Below are 22041 nucleotides of genomic sequence, written 5' to 3'. Positions count from 1 at the left end.
GACACTGGGTGTCATTACTTATTGCTCCTCCTTCATGTTATTTAATCTGGTGTGTAACCGCCCAGATTTCCCCACTGTAGGACAATAAAGGTTTCTCTATTCTAACCAAACAGCTTCCTGCCGACATGGTTCTGCTAACAGAACCTGGGAACCATTTTTGGATTGAAAGAGCAGCAGAATCTGATTCCTGCTCCCTGCAGCAGCTCCTGCTTCTCCACAGACACAAAGACATGAGTGGAAATGTCCTGATCCGCCACGGTCCACATCAAGGACCAGTTTCCTGTTGCTGGTCTGCCGGTTGATTTAATGATAATAATAATAATAATAATAATAATAATAATAATAATAATAATAATAATAATATCGTCTTTTATTGTCATTACAATGAAATGTGTTCCCTGCCTTTAATCCATCAGCCTTAGGGAGCAGAGTGCTGCCATGTGTGGCCCATCAGGCTGTGGGGATGGAACCAGGTACCAGCATCCCTCTCTGAGTGCTCTAATCACTACCCCCCCCCAACTTCAATATAATTATTTTAAAACTAGTTATAAAAACTCTTAAAGTGGACAAGCTGCCGTAGATTCCACTGGTCTGGGATCAGCTTGGACTTTTCCAGAATCAGCTGGGTTGTGTGTTTCACCTCACAGAGCAAATCTCCTGGTTCTGATGTCCTTCTGGCTTCCTGAAGTTAAACCTGATCTGCAAACATGGTGCGCTTATAAAAGATGGCTCCTCCAGAGAGAAACATAACAATCATTGAGACGCTGCTGGGAGCTAGCAGCACGCTAAAGGAGCAGCTTCTAGTGACGAGATGTTCTCTGCTTCAGGCACCAGAGGAGTCCATCTCAGCCTGATTAAACGCTGCTAAGTCATCAGAGGCAGGCAGCAGACGTGATGATGGAGAACCATCACATCCAGCAGCTCTTTGTTTATACATGAGGAAATAATGGACGCTTTGGCACCGACCCGAAATGACCTGCTGGAACTCTGCTAACTGGACTTCCTGTCACCCAGGAGGCCCAACTTCATCTTCTAGATCCCAGAGGGTTCCTCACTGACTCTGTAGTGTCCAGAACCAAGGAACCTCTGTTTAAGGTTCTACCAGCTATTGATTCTAATGGTTCTGGATGCAGAGCCCTGAGTGTCCTACAGATGTCCGCCTCCAGGCCTCCAGGCCTCCAGGGCGGCCATGTTCAGACGGGTCTCTGCTTCACCACACCAGAACCTGCTGTGAAGGCGGTTCAGGTGGACCAGGTTTGATAATGTTCTGCTCTGAAGGAGAGAGAAATACGCTCCAATCTCTCTGCAAAGAACTTTTATCAGCTCCATGATTTCTAACTTTTCCATAACGGGACTTCCTCTCGTTGGAAGGAGGAAGAAAATGGCGTCAATTAGCAGAAACCAGATGCTGCTTTTAATCCCTCACCTTAATACTTTCTACTGTGTGAAATATGGATCTAATCTGATATCATCATTAGCTCTGTTTACAGGATAAATCTCTTGCGTTTTATTTATTTATTATTTAAGTCCAACAGCCTCCAAAGCGCTTCACACCCTGCCGGTGGTGAGCTCTGCTAGCAGCCACAGCTGCCCTGGGGAGGACTGATGGAGGCCAGGCTGCCGTACACCGGCGCCACCGGACCTCTGACCACCGCCAGCAGGTGACGCAGGTGACGCAGGTGAAGTGTGCCACATTCAGAATAACTTGAGCCTGACAAGCGTTTATAAGCAGGTTGATGGATTACATTCTAATTCCGATTAATCTTAAATTAGTAGTCGGCGCCTACAGTGTTACGCAATAACTTTATCTATCAGCACAGATCAGGTTCACTTTTACTGACAACTGTCAGACTTTATGACGAGGCAGCATTTTAAAAACAGCCTCCATACAGAAGTGGCTGGAATATAAGGGGGGGGGGGGGGGTAGAGAGAGCTGGGTCAGGTGTAGCTGCTGATGAAGCCATGCAGAGGATCTACATCCAGAGAAGGTTGAAGGTTTTCTGCAGCAGAGCATTTGTGATTTACTGAACATAACTTAGCTGTGCACAGCAACAGGTTGGGGAGGGGGACACTGTTATTCAGTGCTCTATACTCTCTTGTGGCTCGTTAAAAGGACTTTAATATGTCCTAAAGGTCAGTTTAGAGCTTTTTTAACCATGCTAACTGAGTCATATCTAAATAAAACCCATGATGGAGTTTTACTTTGAAAACCTTCTTGGTCCAGTTTGTAGTTTTCTCTGAAATCTGCTCAGGGTCAGAAACAACTATTTACTAAAATGACCTGCCGTCAATAGTTGTCTCCAGTGTTTCATGAATGAAATGCACATTCCCAGCATCCAATTCACAAAGCAAATAGCTCTAATGACCACCCGGTGTGAGGTTGCAGCAACCTGAACCCTATGACCCAATAACTGAAATCGCTCTGACAGACGAGCCTGTTTTCACGGTGCAGGTCTGAAATATGTCATTCTAAACCAAACACCCCCACCGGACTGGTTCTGCAGCTGAGTCAAGCATTAATGGAGAGAGCCGTCAGACCTTAACGAGCTTAACGGGCTTAAACACCTAAAGTGCTCCTGTAAAGGTGTCGAACATTTGCCTCCGATTTAAGCCTGAGGATCTGCACAGACACAACATCTGCAGTTCAAACAGCTGCAGTCCTTTATTCCATCATTTAGCTTCTTCTTCAACACCTGAAGCTCCGTCTGTCAGACTAAATAGTTTGTGATCATGTTAATATTTGTATTTTTAATGAAATAAACCAAGTTATAAAATAAACCGACTCTGTCAGATTATCCTCGCCAGCAGCCAACACCTGCTTTCTGGAGCATGCTCAGTGGAGGACCCACCTGGAAGCGGACGCCACTGACGTTGACGTAGAGGATCTCGTCAGATCTGGACGAGTTGTCCACCGGAGGTTTGGGCATCGTCTTCTTGGCCAGCGGCAGCCAACCCACAGCCGCCGCCCGCGCAAACGGCAGCCACGTGGCGACGCCGGCTGCCATCTTGCATCAGTGCGTCCCACCAGAGGAGGGGCTGAGTGGGGTGAGGGGGCGGGGCTAACCAGTCTGAGGTGGGAAGATTGTTTGAAGCAGGGCTCACAGCTCCACCTGTGCCTTCCTGATGTCGCCTGGGCAGTAAGAGCCGAGCCGGGCGGACATGTTGGAGGGGGAGGATGGGGGGGGGGGGGGGAGGGGCCAGACGTCAGGGAGCTGTCAAGCCATAAAACAGATTCAGAAAGAGCAGGACCACGTCACACCTGGCAGGTGAGCTTCCTGTTTGTTGGACTGCGTTTAATGTCCTTTCAGTCGGAGAGCAGAGCTTCTCCTGCAAGACGCTCCTGAGGGAAAAACAACGCTCACGTCCAGGAGGCGCTTTATTAATGTTCAGGATTAGAAGCTGAACTCAGCCGAGTCTCCAAATAATAATAAAGTTCTTCCTTAATAATGTTTATTTCTGCAGGGATCTGGAAGAAGAAGAAGAAATAAATCCAGAAACGATAAAGTGTGTTAGTGTCCGCCTGCTGCTCGCCGCTCTGATTCTTATTAACTGTGAGGATGAGGATGATGATGATGATGATGATGATGATGATGCAGATCTCCAGACGCCCTCTTCAGCTCCAGCTTTCCATCTGTGAGCTTCCACTCGATCCCTCTGAGCTTCTCCGTCTCCCATATGAAAGCCGGAGGGCCTGAGGGCTCTGGGGAGCCGGGAGGAGGCGAGTTGGGCCGTTACTGGGTGTCCATGTAAGGCCGTCCTGTCAGAAAGCACACAAACACACCGGAGACACAGTCAGACGCAAACCAGGAGACTGGAGGGGAGAGGGAGAAGTGGGAAAGGAGGGCTGGAAACAGGAGGCCGAGGAGGATGGAGGGAGGAGCCGGGAAATGAAATGAGGAGCGCGCAGCAGGACAGAAATATGAACCAATTAAAGTTATGAGGAAGTAAAAAGAATCCAAATTCTGTCTGAAATTAAAGGGAAATAAAACTAAAGAAGAGAGGCAAAACCATCACAACCCAATTTTTTCCAATTGATTTATATTAATTATATGTAAATATTGGTAGTCAGGTTTAAGGTCTGCATTTCCCAGCCTGTCTGAGTGTGACTGGTGCTGAGGAAGCTTCCAGAAGGTCAGGAGGTGATCTGATGGACGCAGGTTATCCAGACATGACGGATCTGCTGAGACAGAGACGTCCACCTGAGCACCGAGCCTCGCTGCATTTAGTTAATGATGAAAAACTTCTCCTTCCTCCTTCCTCCCTGGACAGACGAGCAGCAGCCGCCACATCGTTCTGCTTTAAAGGAGAAACATCAACCTGAACCATATTAAAGATGTTTTTATGAGGAAAGCCTTTATTTCTCCCTCTGCGTTCCTCATTCAATAAAGCAGCAATAAAACTTCCTGTGACTCTTCCTCACCAACTGATGAAGAGTTATTAAGTGAAGTCCACAGTGGGAGCAGTGAAGGTCTCTCAGTCCTCCGAAGCCAGAAGATGATCTAAGCTGAAGTCACTTGGTCTAAAATTAGAGGAAATAATGTTTTAATAAAATTTTATGCTTTTGGAAAATCTGACCCACAACAGAGCCTCACTGCTCTGTTGTGGGTCACCTTCCCTCCACCTGCGTGCTCCAGCTCCTGATGGAGCAAATCATTTAAACCATCAGCGGTCTCCATGTGGAGCAAAGATCTTCTGCATGCAGCTTCTCTGAACTTCTGGTCCTGAATGATGTTCTGATCTCCATCTGAGGAATTCACCACGCTGACAGTCATCCTAGGGATAAACTGGAGGCTCTTTTATCCATCCGTCCATCCAGCTACACTTTCCAGCTCCTCCTCAATGATCCAGAGTTGATCCAAGGCCAAAATGTAGCCTCCATCAGAATCCCCTGATAGAGTCTGGACTCTTCAGCCAAAGAGGAAGAGTCAGTGAGGAAGGAGGAAAGGAGCCTGCATGCTTCCTCTCATGGCTACTTTAGCCTAGCAACCCTGTGTTGTGCCATTACACATGTTTTAAGTTATTTAATGTTTGATAAATAACTGTGTTAGGTATTGTCTGGTGAATATCAGCCAATCAGCTGATATCAGGACAATAGTTGAAAAGGATGAATTTGACCACTAGTGATCTTTTAACATCAAACTCTGCACACATATAGAATAAAGGAGTGACAACTTCTCTTCAAGTTCAAGAATTTATTAACAGAAATAAAGTGAACATCCAGCAAACATCACTATAGAATGCTGTTTATCTGAATTAACACTATATTTCAATCAATAAATCCTCTACCAGGCTAGTGAGACTTAACTAAAACTACTAAGCAACATGAAGATAAAAGAAGCTAAGGAACTATTTACACACAAAAGAAACAAAAGACAAAATACAATGGCTGATCATCATCATAAGAATGATTCAGTGAATCCTGGTTCACTGCAGATCTGAGTTAAAGAACCAAAGTTCATTTTAAAGAATGTGGAATGAGGTTAAATTAGCTTAACTAATTCAGAACATTTGTTATGTGTGTCAACCCATTCACAATGCAAATCCTGAGTTAAACAAACATTTTAAAGAATTGCTTTTATTAATGTAATTATTACTCTTGGAAATAACTAAGACTCAAATTGGTATCTTAGGAATCTAGAGGGCACTGTAGCGCATGATCGGCCAGAAATGACCATTAGCTTGTTGGGTTAATCTTAAAGTTACACAAAGCGCCTTTAAATCCACATTAATGTTCCCTATTAATTCTGTTATTAACACTAATAGTGTTAATACGGACAATGGCAGAGCTAAACAAAAACATGCATAATGTTTAAATCGTAATTATGTTTACTATGGTTAGTAGCAGGTTATTAAAGGAGGCTAATAGTGGCTAATGCTAATGGACATTCAGCGGTCACCTAAAAAGACTTTTAAGCTATATTTTACTGCAATGAGCAGACCAGAAAACAAAAACATTAATGTTCCATCTGTGTATAAAACCCTTAAGGAAATAAAGCCTAAAACACATCAGCATAGCTTTGTTTCAAAGGTTGCTAACGGGTAGCTTAGCCAGAACACAGTAAAACACATTAAAGTGAACCACTTTAAATGATTAATCCCATCCTGATTTTCTGATCATTTCTACCAAACCTCTGCCTCTGTGTCCGTTCGGTTGACTTTGGGCATTCTGGTTGGAAGAAGTTGGACCAGGTAGGGAGGGAGTGGTTCTCACCCTCCTTTGTGAATCCCAGCAGGGATGCGTTATCTCCAGATCTCCGGTGAGCTATGCTCGGGCTGTGGACGCCGCAGAGTTGGGATATCTGCGCGGTAGAGATGTTTCCTTAGGCTTCCTGTGGGGCCTCTGCACAGCCTGCAGAGGGAACTTTTCTCTGAGTTGGGTCCAGCTGCACTTGTTGGCGGGTCTCCGAACTCCATTCAGACCCATCAAAGAGGAAGATGACGGTGTCTCCCCTGTGCTGCTCCAAGCAGCGGGTGAAAAGAGGAAGATGAGTTCGGGGGCCTAGGCCTTATAGTTGCATCAGGCACCCTGCTGTGAGGGTCAGTCCCTTGGTGCCTGTAGCCTCTAGCATTTGACACGGTCTGACTTTATTATGGCTTCCAACTTACTCACTAGTTCTGTTGACCCATTAAAGGTCAAGGAGCAAGAGGAACTACGAGCTAGGAGCAGGAGATAGGAGCAGGAGGTAGGAGCTAGGAGCAAGGAGCAGGAAATAGGAGCTAGGAACAGGAGGTAGGAGCAGGAGCTAGGAACAGGAGATAGGAGCAGGAGCTAGGAGCAGGAACTAGGAGCTAGGAACAGGAGCTAGGAGTTAGGAGCAGGAACTAGGAGCTAGGAACAGGAGCAGGAGCTAGGAGCAGGAACTAGGAGCTAGGAACAGGAGCTAGGAGTTAGGAGCAGGAACTAGGAGCTAGGAACAGGAGCTAGGAGTTAGGAGCAGGAACTAGGAGCTAGGAACAGGAGCTAGGAGTTAGGAGCAGGAACTAGGAGCTAGGAACAGGAGATAGGAGCAGGAGCTAGGAACAGGAGCTAGGAGTTAGGAGCAGGAACTAGGAGCTAGGAGCAGGAGCTAGGAGCAGGAACTAGGAGCAGGAAGTAGGAGCTAGGAACAGGAGCTAGGAGTTAGGAGCAGGAACTAGGAGCTAGGAACAGGAGCAGGAGCTAGGAGCAGGAACTAGGAGCTAGGAACAGGAGCTAGGAGTTAGGAGCAGGAACTAGGAGCTAGGAACAGGAGCTAGGAGTTAGGAGCAGGAACTAGGAGCTAGGAACAGGAGATAGGAGCAGGAGCTAGGAACAGGAGCTAGGAGTTAGGAGCAGGAACTAGGAGCTAGGAGCAGGAGCTAGGAGCAGGAACTAGGAGCAGGAAGTAGGAGCTAGGAGCAGGAGGTAGGAGCTAGGATATAGGAGGTAGGAACTAGGAACAGGAGCTAGGAGCAGGAGGTAGGAGCTAGGAACAGTTGCTAGGAGATAGGAACCAGGAGCAAGGAGCAGGAAATAGGAGCTAGGAGCTAGGAGCAGGAGGTAGGAGCTAGGAGCTAGGAGCTAGGAGCAGGAGCTAGGAGCTAGGAGCAGGAGGTCGGAGCTAGGAACTAGGTTCTAGGAGCAGGAGCTAGGAACTAGGAGCTAGGAGCAGGAGTTAGGAGCAAGGAGATAGGAGATAGGAGCTAGGAAATAAAGAAGTAGGAGCTAGGAACAGGAGCTAGGAGCTGTTGTTAAGTGTATTTGGATGGAGCCTAAGCTGCATCACAGAGTTCTGGTCCACTTCTCAGTAGAAACTAGCCAGACACAAAAGGGGCATCCAGGATCCACCAGGATGATCCAGAACCAGAGACTGGATTCAGTCCAAAATGACGTGTAGTCCAGAACCAGGGTCCAGCCAGGTTCATGAACTAAACACAGCAGTGGGTTTGGTACCAGGTGGAAACGGACCTGACGGGGGAACCACTGGTTAGCTTCTGGTTGTTGACCGGGTCACATGATGAGTTGGTTTATAAAACCTCAACTATGTAGCAAATGTATAAAGATCTAAACATTTAGGGAAATAATCTCATAATCTCGCCTGATTCTGCAGTGGTGCTGAAGGGAAGTGGTGCCGCTGTGAGAACAGCAGTGGGCCGAATACCGCTCCATGTTCCACAGATTGGACAGAGATCCTTTTAGCTTAGTTCTAGAGTTCTGTGGTGGGTTCTAGTGGAACCAACACTCAAGGTTCACAGCAGCTGAATCACGTAAATAATTTCTGCTTTTATTCATTTGTGTTAATTAATTTACCAGAAAGTAACAGAAATGCTTCACTTTAGGGTACAAATGAAAACAGCAACGCGTTGATAAAACCTCTGGGTTTGTTGTCAACTTCAGCAACTTCCTCTGGGCTATAACCGCTGACTGTGGAAGTTTCCTGAGTGGACTGCAGGGCCAGGATCCTATCTGGTACCACGCTGGAACCAGCTGGAGGGGGAGCCAATACTTTCTGCTGTACTGTGTGTGGACATCAGAACCAACTGGGTTTGGGCCTTTATTACGCAGATGAATAGAGAGAAGCCCGGTACTGTTCTGTTCAGAACCGCTCTAGAACCAGGCCGCCATAGCAAGGAGCTCAGTCCAGCAGCCTGGGTCCAGGTTCTGGTTCTGTGAGTGCTGATCCATATCTCAGAACCATAGGGAAGCATTGCGGTACAGGTGGACCAGGATGAGTGAACATGACCACATTTAGAAGAACAGCGTTAGGACAGAGAGCTCCAGAACCTAATTATGACCCGCTGGGTTTTTGCTGGGTAGCAGCCTGGAAATGTCCTCACGGCGCATAAATCCCTCAGCCTTCTGGCAGCAGATCGATACGGCCAAATAAAAACAGCAAATGAGACGCTGTGATCAATAGAGACCCGAGTCATTACTGCTGCTCTTCTAAACTTCATACAAGGCTGATTTGGTTCCGAGTCGGATCCAAATCTCCATCAGATCAATGCGGCCAAATCAGCGCCAAGCATCACAACACCAGAGGAACCCCGGGGAAAGCCGGGTCGGAGAACCAGGATCCTGTCTCTGCAGGATGAGCTGAAGGTTCTTCTGTCTGGGTCCAGGTTCTGGAGATGATAGCTGATGGAGCTCCATGAGGTCCATCCTGGGTTCTCACACAGAGCAGGAAGCAGAACCAGAGCCGCTCCTTGAGACGCGCCCTCAGCTGCTGACATGCCAGCCTGCCGCTCCTTCAATTATGAATGAACGTTCCGCCTGAATGCTTTAAGTTGCTGCGCTGCTACCAGGCAAACATAATCTGACACACACACACTGCTAATGCTTTTAGCGTCAGGGTCTGCAGCATTTCTGCAGGAAATGATGTCGTCAGCAGGGACCGAGGATTTCTGGTTGATTTTTATTGATGACTTTTCAACTGTAAGCAGTTAAAATAAAAACATGGAGGTTGTAGCTGAACGCTTCGCTCTAAGACTCTAGAAGCTGCTCCACCACTGAGATCAGGGAGAGATGGATGGATGGATTGATGATGGATGGATGGATGGATGGATGGATGGATGGATGGATGGATGGATGGATGGATGGATGGATGATGGATGTGAGCTTCTGAGCTTTCTGTGTCTCTGCTCTGTCTTCTCTACCATAGAAAGTACTCCTGGGTCAATGTGAGCTTCTGTGCTTTCTGTGTCTCTGCTCTGTCTTCTCTACCATAGAAAGTACTCCTGGGTCAATGTGAGCTTCTGTGCTTTCTGTGTCTCTGCTCTGTCTTCTCTACCATAGAAAGTACTCCTGGGTCAATGTGAGCTTCTGAGCTTTCTGTGTCTCTGCTCTGTCTTCTCTAAGCCCCAGTGGGTGGAGGCAGATGAGCGTTCACACTGAGCCTGGTTCTGGTTCTGCTGGAGGTTCTCCTTCCTGTTAAAGGGGAGTTTTCCTCTCCACTGTCGCTTCATGCAGCTCCTGCCTCCTCCCTCCTCCTTCTCAGAGCTCTCCCTGCTGACATCCTGGTTCCTGAGGGAACATCTGGAACCTTCATGAGGAGCATCTTAAAGCCAACACGTCTGGTTCCAGATGTCGCTCTTAAAGGAGATATATGCCATGAAATCCACGTTTTAGTCAGATTCTTTAATTTGTTCAGCTTTCATGGTTTTAGAACAGTTACATCAAAGTATTTAGATTTAAAGAGACGGCACCAAAACGAGTTTCTCTGTGACGCAGCTCAGAACAGGAGCAAAAGAGGAGCTGAGGGGCAACAATGAGGAGATCAGACCAAAGCGTTGCTGTTCCGCTTTAAAAGATCACCAGAGAATAATTTCAACGTGAAAGGAAGGTTTAAAGGGGAGACATGTCAGTAAAACAGCGTGAGGTAGCTTCCTTCCTGCAGAAGAATCAAACCCAGTGGTCCAGACATTATGCAGGTTGAGGAGGTCAGACATCTTCGTCTAATTCTGGACAAACACCAAACATTTCAAAGTCACATTGAAGCTGTAAATCTGACAAAAGCTAATTGGTCCAGTTTTCATTTATTTCCTGCTGTGAAGGTTTTTATTCACGCCACGATTTTCTCCTCGGGTCGAGATTCTAGACAGAAAACCAACTCAGACCCTCCACTGGCAGCTTCTGCAGAAGATGCTGAGCTTTGGACATTTCCTAAAGTTTCCTGATTTATCATCAAATACGTGCACAGACGGCCCTCCTGGCCCACTCAGAGCAGTGGGGGTTTCACACCAGGGACCTCCAGAGGAACAACCTGTGGACCTGAACTCCAGCTGGGTTCAGACGGCACCGTTTGAAAAAGAAGTCGAGATCATTTCTGTGAAATCCTTAAATTTTGTTTATTTTAATTCCTGCTTTTCTGAAGGCCTTTCTGGGGACGGTCAGTGTAAAGTAGCTAAACCTAAACCTAAACCTAAACCTAAACCTAAACCTGAGTCTAAGTCTCCAAACACCAGGCTGAGGAAGAGGAGGGGCGGCTGCTGGTCTGCACAGACAGGTGGAGGACTGAGGAAGAGGAGGACATCCAGGCTGAGCTGTGCTTTTCAACGAGACACCAGCTGGACTCCCAGGATCTGGAGGAAGACTTCTCTGCTGATTTCTGTTGGTTTCATCCCTGAATCCTGCAGAGGAGCCTCAGAGGAGGAGCTTCAGAGGAGGAGCTTCAGAGGAGGAGCTTCAGAGGAGCTTCAGAGGAGGAGCTTCAGAGGAGGAGCTTCAGAGGAGCTTCAGAGGAGGAGCTTCAGAGCTCATGGTGGTCCTGCTCTGATCTTCATCCAGCCTTCAGAGAGGAACAGCCTGAGGACCTTTTCACACCAGGAGAGTCTGAGACCTCCAGGTGGGCCTCAGACGAGGAGGAAAGGAGGATTCTGACCTGTGACATGGAGGAGTCTTCCTCACGGACATGAAAACGGCGATGGAGCAGATTATCGTCTAAGGTGGAGAAGAGCAGCACGGATCTGCTCCATCCAGGAGGATCTGCGTCGTTTCTACCAGAACCACGAAGGTTTCCAGGCAGCGGCAGAGACAGGAGAGGACAACAGGGTGGCGACCAGAGCCCAGGTCCAGGTTCGGTTCTGCAGGAGTTCTGGTCTCTGCATCACTGCTTGAATACAAGCCAGGGAGGAACCAGGACCTGCTGGAGAACATCTTGGTTCTGAGGCTCCAGAAGCGGCTTCAGGAAGCACAGCCAGCACCAGGCTGTATGTCCTGGGTCCAAACGAGACGTTCAGGTTGGAGAAAGATGCTAAAGTTTCTGGTTCTGCTGCAAGGGTTCTGCAGTGGCCCATCGGTACCGCCGGCGATTAGCAGGTCCAGTCCAGCACAGCTGCAGTCAGCACTCCATCAGCAGCTTTTCGGTTCTAAGCTGCTTTTTGTCCGTAAATTGTTAGAATGGTTGTTGGAACCGAGCTCAGGTCCTGGTTCTGTGGGTTCCAGATCTCTGACCCGTTTCAGTCTGGCTTTCTAAAGCAGCGCTCCTCTGGGTCACTTTGGGAAAGGTTCAGATAGATCTAATGGCTGCAGATGCAGGTAAAGGTTCTGTGTTGGTTCTGCTGGCTTTGAGTTGGACTGGTTCTCCTCACATCTGTCCGATAGGACGTTCTGCATCAGGACAGACAGTTCTGCTCCTATGACCCGGTCCTGGGCCCAATATTCGTTTTAAGCTTCTTGTTCTGACCCAGCGGACCTACAGGTTCTGGATTTGTATCAGTGTTTAATAAACACCCAGAACTCCTGGATGTTCCTCGTGTTCGGCTGAACCCAGGAGAACCGGGCCTCTCAGTCTGAAGCAGAACAAACGAAAGCTGTCGGGTTTCTCCAGATTTTAGGTCCTGATCTTAGAAACTTTGATTGTTTGCCTTTTCAGATCTAAAATGTTATTTTCCTGTACGCCGCTTTGTAATTAAACTTTAGCGGCTTAGCAGGACAGCAGCCCGGACCTGGAGGCCAAGACCCGCGGACCTACAGGTTCTGACTCCTGACCCTCAGCCGATCCTTCGGGTTTATTCCTAAACGTTCAAATGACTAAACTGAGAAAAACTGATGGTTGGATGGAAAACTCAGCGCTCAGGTAAAGGAGGTTCTGTTCTGTCTGTTCTGCTCCAACCACAGCAGAACCCGGCTAACATCGTCGTTCTTCAGTCACACTAACAATAAAACGAGGAAAGCATGAAGCCTGGAAAGCTTCAGCTCAGCTCTCAGGAACTTCAGGGAGAACGTCGTCACTTCCTGCATCCAGCAGATCAGCAGCTTACTGATTTAATTAAATTAAATTTTTTTATAGAGCGGCAACATGAAACATGTCATCTAAAGGTACTTTCCAAAGTCAGATTTAATCAGATTATACATCATCACAGCACAAGCAGTTTTAGAACCACTGGGCCTCTTTCAGTACCCCACAGAGCTGACATCATTCCTGAAATCATTCCTGATCCGATGACTTCAAAATCTCTCCACCATTCCCAGCTTCCCCTTGGCTGCTCTCTAAGGGTTGTTGGGATTCTGGTGCAGATCTCCACCAATCAGGCGACAAGAGAAAGGTGAGGGTACGGCAAGTCTGGATCCAAACCCAAAACCTCACTGTGAGACAACGGCACCAACAGCTGCTGCATACTAAACATCTTTATGCAGAAGAAGAAGAACACGGTCCATCCAAATACCCTTAATCACACCTCCTACCTCCTAGCTCCTACCTCCTAGCTCCTATTTCCTGCTCCCTGACCTTTCCTGGGTCAATAGAACTCAATTAGGGAGGAAAGGAGCTTCAGCTGCTGAGCTGATTCCAGACTTTAACATCATTAGTGACAGAAACACGGAGGATGGAGTCAGAGACATGGAGGATGGAGTCAGAGACATGGAGGATGGAGTCAGAGACATGGAGGATGGAGTGAGAAACATGGAGGATGGAGTCAGAGACAAGGAGGATGGAGTCAGAGACATGGAGGATGGAGTCAGAGACAAGGAGGATGGAGTCAGAGACATGGAGGATGGAGTGAGAAACATGGAGGATGGAGTCAGAGACAAGGAGGATGGAGTCAGAGACATGGAGGATGGAGTCAGAGACAAGGAGGATGGAGTCAGAGACATGGAGGATGGAGTGAGAAACATGGAGGATGGAGTCAGAGACAAGGAGGATGGAGTCAGAGACATGGAGGATGGAGTGAGAAACATGGAGGATGGAGTCAGAAACATGGAGGATGGAGTCAGAAAGATGGAGGATGGAGTCAGAGACACGGAGGATGGAGTCAGAGACATGGAGGATGGAGTCAGAGACATGGAGGATGGAGTCAGAGACATGGAGGATGGAGTCAGAAACATGGAGGATGGAGTCAGAGACATGGAGGATGGAGTCAGAGACGTGGAGGATGGAGTCAGAAACATGGAGGATGGAGTCAGAATCATGGAGGATGGAGTCAGAGACATGGAGGATGGAGTCAGAGACATGGAGGATGGAGTCAGAAACATGGAGGATGGAGTCAGAGACATGGAGGATGGAGTCAGAAACATGGAGGATGGAGTCAGAATCATGGAGGATGGAGTCAGAGACATGGAGGATGGAGTCAGAATCATGGAGGATGGAGTCAGAGACATGGAGGATGGAGTCAGAGACATGGAGGATGGAGTCAGAAACATGGAGGATGGAGTCAGAGACATGGAGGATGGAGTCAGAGACATGGAGGATGGAGTCAGAGACATGGAGGATGGAGTCAGAGATGTGGAGGATGGAGTCAGAAACATGGAGGATGGAGTCAGAGACATGGAGGATGGAGTCAGAAACATGGAGGATGGAGTCAGAATCATGGAGGATGGAGTCAGAGACATGGAGGATGGAGTCAGAAAGATGGAGGATGGAGTCAGAGACATGGAGGATGGAGTCAGAGACACGGAGGATGGAGTCAGAAACGTGGAGGATGGAGTCAGAAACATGGAGGATGGAGTCAGAGACATGGAGGATGGAGTCAGAAACGTGGAGGATGGAGTCAGAGACACGGAGGATGGAGTCAGAGACATGGAGGATGGAGTCAGAGACACGGAGGATGGAGTCAGAGACATGGAGGATGGAGTCAGAAAGATGGAGGATGGAGTCAGAGACATGGAGGATGGAGTCAGAGACACGGAGGATGGAGTCAGAAACGTGGAGGATGGAGTCAGAGACATGGAGGATGGAGTCAGAGACGTGGAGGATGGAGTCAGAAACATGGAGGATGGAGTCAGAGACATGGAGGATGGAGTCAGAGACATGGAGGATGGAGTCAGAAACATGGAGGATGGAGTCAGAAACATGGAGGATGGAGTCAGAGACAAGGAGGATGGAGTCAGAGACATGGAGGATGGAGTGAGAAACATGGAGGATGGAGTCAGAGACAAGGAGGATGGAGTCAGAGACATGGAGGATGGAGTGAGAAACATGGAGGATGGAGTCAGAAACATGGAGGATGGAGTCAGAAAGATGGAGGATGGAGTCAGAGACACGGAGGATGGAGTCAGAGACATGGAGGATGGAGTCAGAGACATGGAGGATGGAGTCAGAGACATGGAGGATGGAGTCAGAAACATGGAGGATGGAGTCAGAGACATGGAGGATGGAGTCAGAGACGTGGAGGATGGAGTCAGAAACATGGAGGATGGAGTCAGAATCATGGAGGATGGAGTCAGAGACATGGAGGATGGAGTCAGAGACATGGAGGATGGAGTCAGAAACATGGAGGATGGAGTCAGAGACATGGAGGATGGAGTCAGAATCATGGAGGATGGAGTCAGAGACATGGAGGATGGAGTCAGAGACATGGAGGATGGAGTCAGAAACATGGAGGATGGAGTCAGAGACATGGAGGATGGAGTCAGAGACATGGAGGATGGAGTCAGAGACATGGAGGATGGAGTCAGAGATGTGGAGGATGGAGTCAGAACATGGAGGATGGAGTCAGAGACATGGAGGATGGAGTCAGAAACATGGAGGATGGAGTCAGAATCATGGAGGATGGAGTCAGAGACATGGAGGATGGAGTCAGAAAGATGGAGGATGGAGTCAGAGACATGGAGGATGGAGTCAGAGACACGGAGGATGGAGTCAGAAACGTGGAGGATGGAGTCAGAAACATGGAGGATGGAGTCAGAGACATGGAGGATGGAGTCAGAAACGTGGAGGATGGAGTCAGAGACACGGAGGATGGAGTCAGAGACATGGAGGATGGAGTCAGAGACACGGAGGATGGAGTCAGAGACATGGAGGATGGAGTCAGAAAGATGGAGGATGGAGTCAGAGACATGGAGGATGGAGTCAGAGACACGGAGGATGGAGTCAGAAACGTGGAGGATGGAGTCAGAGACATGGAGGATGGAGTCAGAGACGTGGAGGATGGAGTCAGAAACATGGAGGATGGAGTCAGAGACATGGAGGATGGAGTCAGAGACATGGAGGATGGAGTCAGAAACATGGAGGATGGAGTCAGAAACATGGAGGATGGAGTCAGAGACATGGAGGATGGAGTCAGAAACGTGGAGGATGGAGTCAGAGACACGGAGGATGGAGTCAGAGACATGGAGGATGGAGTCAGAGACACGGAGGATGGAGTCAGAGACATGGAGGATGGAGTCAGAAAGATGGAGGATGGAGTCAGAGACATGGAGGATGGAGTCAGAGACACGGAGGATGGAGTCAGAGACATGGAGGATGGAGTCAGAAAGATGGAGGATGGAGTCAGAAACATGGAGGATGGAGTCAGAGACATGGAGGATGGAGTCAGAAACATGGAGGATGGAGTCAGAGACATGGAGGATGGAGTCAGAAACGTGGAGGATGGAGTCAGAGACACGGAGGATGGAGTCAGAAACATGGAGGATGGAGTCAGAGACATGGAGGATGGAGTCAGAGACATGGAGGATGGAGTCAGAGACATGGAGGATGGAGTCAGAAACATGGAGGATGGAGTCAGAAAGATGGAGGATGGAGTCAGAGACACGGAGGATGGAGTCAGAAAGATGGAGGATGGAGTCAGAAAGATGGAGGATGGAGTCAGAATCATGGAGGATGGAGTCAGAGACATGGAGGATGGAGTCAGAGACATGGAGGATGGAGTCAGAGACATGGAGGATGGAGTCAGAGACATGGAGGATGGAGTCAGAGACATGGAGGATGGAGTCAGAGACATGGAGGATGGAGTCAGAGACACGGAGGATGGAGTCAGAGACATGGAGGATGGAGTCAGAGACATGGAGGATGGAGTCAGAAAGATGGAGGATGGAGTCAGAGACATGGAGGGTGGAGTCAGAGACATGGAGGATGGAGTCAGAAAGATGGAGGATGGAGTCAGAAACATGGAGGATGGAGTCAGAAACGTGGAGGATGGAGTCAGAGACACGGAGGATGGAGTCAGAAACATGGAGGATGGAGTCAGAGACATGGAGGATGGAGTCAGAGACACGGAGGATGGAGTCAGAGACACGGAGGATGGAGTCAGAGACATGGAGGATGGAGTCAGAAAGATGGAGGATGGAGTCAGAGACACGGAGGATGGAGTCAGAAAGATGGAGGATGGAGTCAGAAACATGGAGGATGGAGTCAGAATCATGGAGGATGGAGTCAGAGACATGGAGGATGGAGTCAGAGACATGGAGGATGGAGTCAGAGACGTGGAGGATGGAGTCAGAGACACGGAGGATGGAGTCAGAGACATGGAGGATGGAGTCAGAGACACGGAGGATGGAGTCAGAAACATGGAGGATGGAGTGAGAAACATGGAGGATGGAGTCAGAGACATGGAGGATGGAGTCAGAGACACGGAGGATGGAGTCAGAGACATGGAGGATGGAGTCAGAAAGATGGAGGATGGAGTCAGAGACACGGAGGATGGAGTCAGAAAGATGGAGGATGGAGTCAGAAACATGGAGGATGGAGTCAGAATCATGGAGGATGGAGTCAGAGACATGGAGGATGGAGTCAGAGACATGGAGGATGGAGTCAGAGACGTGGAGGATGGAGTCAGAGACACGGAGGATGGAGTCAGAGACATGGAGGATGGAGTCAGAGACACGGAGGATGGAGTCAGAGACATGGAGGATGGAGTCAGAGACATGGAGGATGGAGTCAGAAAGATGGAGGATGGAGTCAGAGACATGGAGGGTGGAGTCAGAGACATGGAGGATGGAGTCAGAAAGATGGAGGATGGAGTCAGAAACATGGAGGATGGAGTCAGAAACGTGGAGGATGGAGTCAGAGACACGGAGGATGGAGTCAGAAACATGGAGGATGGAGTCAGAGACACGGAGGATGGAGTCAGAAACATGGAGGATGGAGTCAGAAACATGGAGGATGGAGTCAGATCCTACAGCCTTCTGGACGTGAGCTACAGAGACGCTCTCTGCTCTGTGGAGGTTTCAGTTGGTTTCTGTGAGGTGGGCTGTGGTGTTACGTCATGTCACGCTAAGGATTGTGGGATACCTTTTAGTTCCTTGGCGCCGGTAAGGAACGTTGTGAGGTTCCTAGGCTAAACTAGCTGTGGGAGGAAGCATAAAGGCTCCTTTCCTCTTCCTCACTGAGACCCTGATGCTCTTCTGCTTTGGTCATTCGGTACCGACACAGGTCTTTTGATGAAAGGTTCTTCAAAAGCCTCATGGATGAAAGCGTCCGGGATCTAAAAGGGTTCTGATGGAGCCTTTATCTGCTTAGAACCAGAAGTTCAGGTTGACCTGCTCCACCTGAATCCTGGACCAGGTCATTGTGGCTCATCACCTTTTCTCTCCTTGGAAAACATCTCCAGAGCGTCGCTCTGACGGCTCCCAGAGCTCCGATAACCTTCGCCTCATGTGGTTCCTCATGTGAACAAGCTTATCCTGGATCAACGTTCCTGATCCTCAAACCTTCAGACAGTTTCCACCAACGGTCCACGCTGTGACAAAGAGATGTTCTGCAGGAAGGACTCTGCTATGACTCTGATCTCTGAGACGCTTCGTAAAATCTGGTCCTTGCAGCAGAATCCAGCAGCTCACAGCGACACATCCTGATGTGGACCTGCTGCCAGGATCCTAAAGGAAGCTTTGAAAGCGTCACACAGGAGAACTGAACTTCTACTGCAGCACCAGTTATGGACGGCCCCACGGCTCATAACATCTCCATGAGAAGTCCAGCGGCGGTCTGAAGGTCCATCTGGGTCCTCACCGAGCAGATTGTGTGTTCTCACAGCTGAGCGAGAACATTTTACATCTTCACCTTTTGTTGATCCTCACTTTCATCCTGGGCTCAGGGTTGAGGTTGGGTATGGCTAGTTAGGATTAGTTAAGGCTAGTTAGGGATAGTTAGGGATAGTTAGGTTAGGGTCAGGTCATAAAAAGGCCTGAAGATGAATGGAAGTCTATGGACGGCCGGTCCTCACTTTGTATTTTAGAAAGGCTGTGTGTGTGTGTGTGTGTGTGTGTGTGTGTGTGTGTGTGTGTGTGTGTGTGTGTGTGTGTGTGTGAGTGTGTGTGTGTGTGTGTGTGTGTGTGTGTGTGCGTGAGAGCGAGGCACTTAAGAGCAAACAGAAGTTCATCACTAATTCATCAGGTGGAACATCAACCGACACACACCCTGACTGATCCCACAGACGCGTTACTGTTTCCTGCTCTTCCTCCTTCTGTCCTGAATCCAAACAAAGCCCATCCCTCCCTCTGGAAGTTCTGCCTCTCTCTCCAAACTCTTCCTCCCCATCGTCCCGTCCCGCTCCTCCTCTCCCTTCTTCTCTTTCTATTCTCAGCAGTGAATCTGGAGCAGTTTTCATCCTACTTACCTCCGCTGCTGGCGCGCTGATGAAGCTGAGGGGGACGAGGAGGAAGAAGAAGTAGGTTTTCCAGGTGGAGCCGGCCAGAGGAGCGCAGGAGGATGCAGGAGGAAGGAGAGCAAAAAAAGAAAGGAGGAGGAGGAGGAGTTGTTGTACTGTCTCTGATCTGTCCTGCTCTGCTGCCGCGGCAACAACCACATCTCCTGTCATCCCTCCTCTTCCTCAGACTCCTCCTCCTCCCATTCGCTTGCTCGACCCTCCCTCCATCGCGCTCTTCTTCTCTCACTCTCTCACTTCTTTCTCTCTGCTCTTTATTGTCATTCCTGCCTCTTTTAGTCCTTTAAAGCGTCTCTCCTTCCTCCCTGAATACTCAGCCTCAGACCACACACCCTGCTGGGATGATCACAGGAGGTCAGGATGGAGGCGACGAAGACGCAAGGTCCTCACAATATCCCAACTTTGTTATTTAGATTCTTTAAAGGTGAAACTTTCCATGAAGGACCAACACCTGCTGCTTCCTCACACAGCATCATGTTTTACCTCATCACTACCTCAGTTACTTCATCACTACCTCAGTTACCTCATCAATACCTCAGTTACTTCATCACTACCTCAGTTACTTCATCACTACCTCAGTTACTTCATCACTACCTCAGTTACTTCATCACTACCTCAGTTACTTCATCACTACCTCAGTTACTTCATCACAGCCTCAGTTACTTCATCACTGCCTCAGTTACTTCATCACTTTCCAGTTACTTCATCACTACCTCAGTTACTTCATCACTGCCTCAGTTACTTCATCACTACCTCAGTTACTTGATCACTACCTTAGTTACTTCATCAATACCTCAGTTATTCATCACTGCCTCAGTTACTTTATCAATACCTCAGTTACTTCATCACAGTCTCAGTTACTTCATCAATACCTCAGTTACTTCATCACTACCTCAGTTACTTCATCAATACCTCAGTTACTTCATCACAGCCTCAGTTACTTAATCAATACCTCAGTTACTTCATCACTACCTCAGTTACTTCATCACAGCCTCAGTTACTTCATCACTACCTCAGTTACTTCATCACTACCTCAGTTACTTTATCAATACCTCAGTTACTTCATCACGGCCTTAGTTACTTTATCAATACCTCAGTTACTTCATCAATACCTCAGTTACTTCATCACTGCCTTAGTTACTTTATCACTGCCTCAGTTACTTTATCACTACCTCAGTTACTTCATCACTGCCTTAGTTACTTTATCAATACCTCAGTTACTTCATCACTACCTCAGTTACTTCATCACTGCCTTAGTTACTTTATCAATACCTCAGTTACTTCATCAATACCTCAGTTACTTCATCACTGCCTCAGTTACTTTATCACTGCCTCAGTTACTTCATCACTACCTCAGTTACTTCATCACTGCCTCAGTTACTTTATCACTACCTCAGTTACTTCATCACTGCCTTAGTTACTTTATCAATACCTCAGTTACTTCATCACTACCTCAGTTACTTCATCACTGCCTTAGTTACTTTATCAATACCTCAGTTACTTCATCACTGCCTTAGTTACTTTATCAATACCTCAGTTACTTCATCACTACCTCAGTTACTTCATCACTGCCTTAGTTACTTCATCACTACCTCAGTTACTTCATCACTACCTCAGTTACTTTATCAATACCTCAGTTACTTCATCACGGCCTTAGTTACTTTATCAATACCTCAGTTACTTCATCACAGTCTCAGTTACTTCATCACTGCCTTAGTTACTTCATCACTACCTCAGTTACTTTATCACTACCTCAGTTACTTCATCACTGCCTTAGTTACTTTATCAATACCTCAGTTACTTCATCACTACCTCAGTTACTTCATCACTGCCTTAGTTACTTTATCAATACCTCAGTTACTTCATCAATACCTCAGTTACTTCATCACTGCCTCAGTTACTTTATCACTGCCTCAGTTACTTTATCACTACCTCAGTTACTTCATCACTGCCTCAGTTACTTTATCACTACCTCAGTTACTTCATCACGGCCTTAGTACTTTATCAATACCTCAGTTACTCATCACTACCTCAGTTACTTCCTCACTGCCTAGTACTTTATCAATACCTCAGTTACTTCATCACTGCCTTAGTTACTTTATCAATACCTCAGTTACTTCATCACTACCTCAGTTACTTCATCACTGCCTTAGTTACTTTATCAATACCTCAGTTACTTCATCACTACCTCAGTTACTTCATCACTGCCTTAGTTACTTTATCAATACCTCAGTTACTTCATCACTACCTCAGTTACTTCATCACTGCCTTAGTTACTTTATCAATACCTCAGTTACTTCATCACTGCCTTAGTTACTTTATCAATACCTCAGTTACTTCATCACAGTCTCAGTTACTTCATCACTGCCTTAGTTACTTCATCACTACCTCAGTTACTTCATCACTACCTCAGTTACTTTATCAATACCTCAGTTACTTCATCACGGCCTTAGTTACTTTATCAATACCTCAGTTACTTCATCAATACCTCAGTTACTTCATCACTGCCTTAGTTACTTTATCACTGCCTCAGTTACTTTATCACTACCTCAGTTACTTCATCACTGCCTTAGTTACTTTATCAATACCTCAGTTACTTCATCACTACCTCAGTTACTTCATCACTGCCTTAGTTACTTTATCAATACCTCAGTTACTTCATCAATACCTCAGTTACTTCATCACTGCCTCAGTTACTTTATCACTGCCTCAGTTACTTTATCACTACCTCAGTTACTTCATCACTGCCTCAGTTACTTTATCACT

The 22041-nt window shown here is 47.6% G+C and overlaps 1 protein-coding gene across 1 annotated transcript in view; it reads right to left on the bottom strand.

Annotated features, from left to right (window-relative positions):
* The window catches only part of LOC105920544 (potassium voltage-gated channel, Shal-related subfamily, member 1), a 52497-nt gene extending 33086 nt beyond the window's left edge, over positions 1 to 19411 (bottom strand). The window contains exons 1-2 of the mRNA XM_036143572.1: positions 19228 to 19411; positions 2850 to 3757 (exon numbers count right to left, since the gene is read on the bottom strand). Of these exons, the coding sequence (XP_035999465.1) occupies positions 2850 to 3005 (156 nt within the window). The 5' untranslated portion in view covers positions 3006 to 3757; positions 19228 to 19411. The remainder of the gene's footprint in view (positions 1 to 2849; positions 3758 to 19227) is intronic.
* Between the last annotated feature and the right edge of the window lie 2630 nt (positions 19412 to 22041).

This window comes from Fundulus heteroclitus, chromosome 1, assembly GCF_011125445.2.
Source record: "Fundulus heteroclitus isolate FHET01 chromosome 1, MU-UCD_Fhet_4.1, whole genome shotgun sequence".
NCBI classification, from domain to species: Eukaryota; Metazoa; Chordata; class Actinopteri; order Cyprinodontiformes; family Fundulidae; genus Fundulus; species Fundulus heteroclitus.
This window is presented reverse-complemented; position numbering and strand designations above follow the sequence as displayed.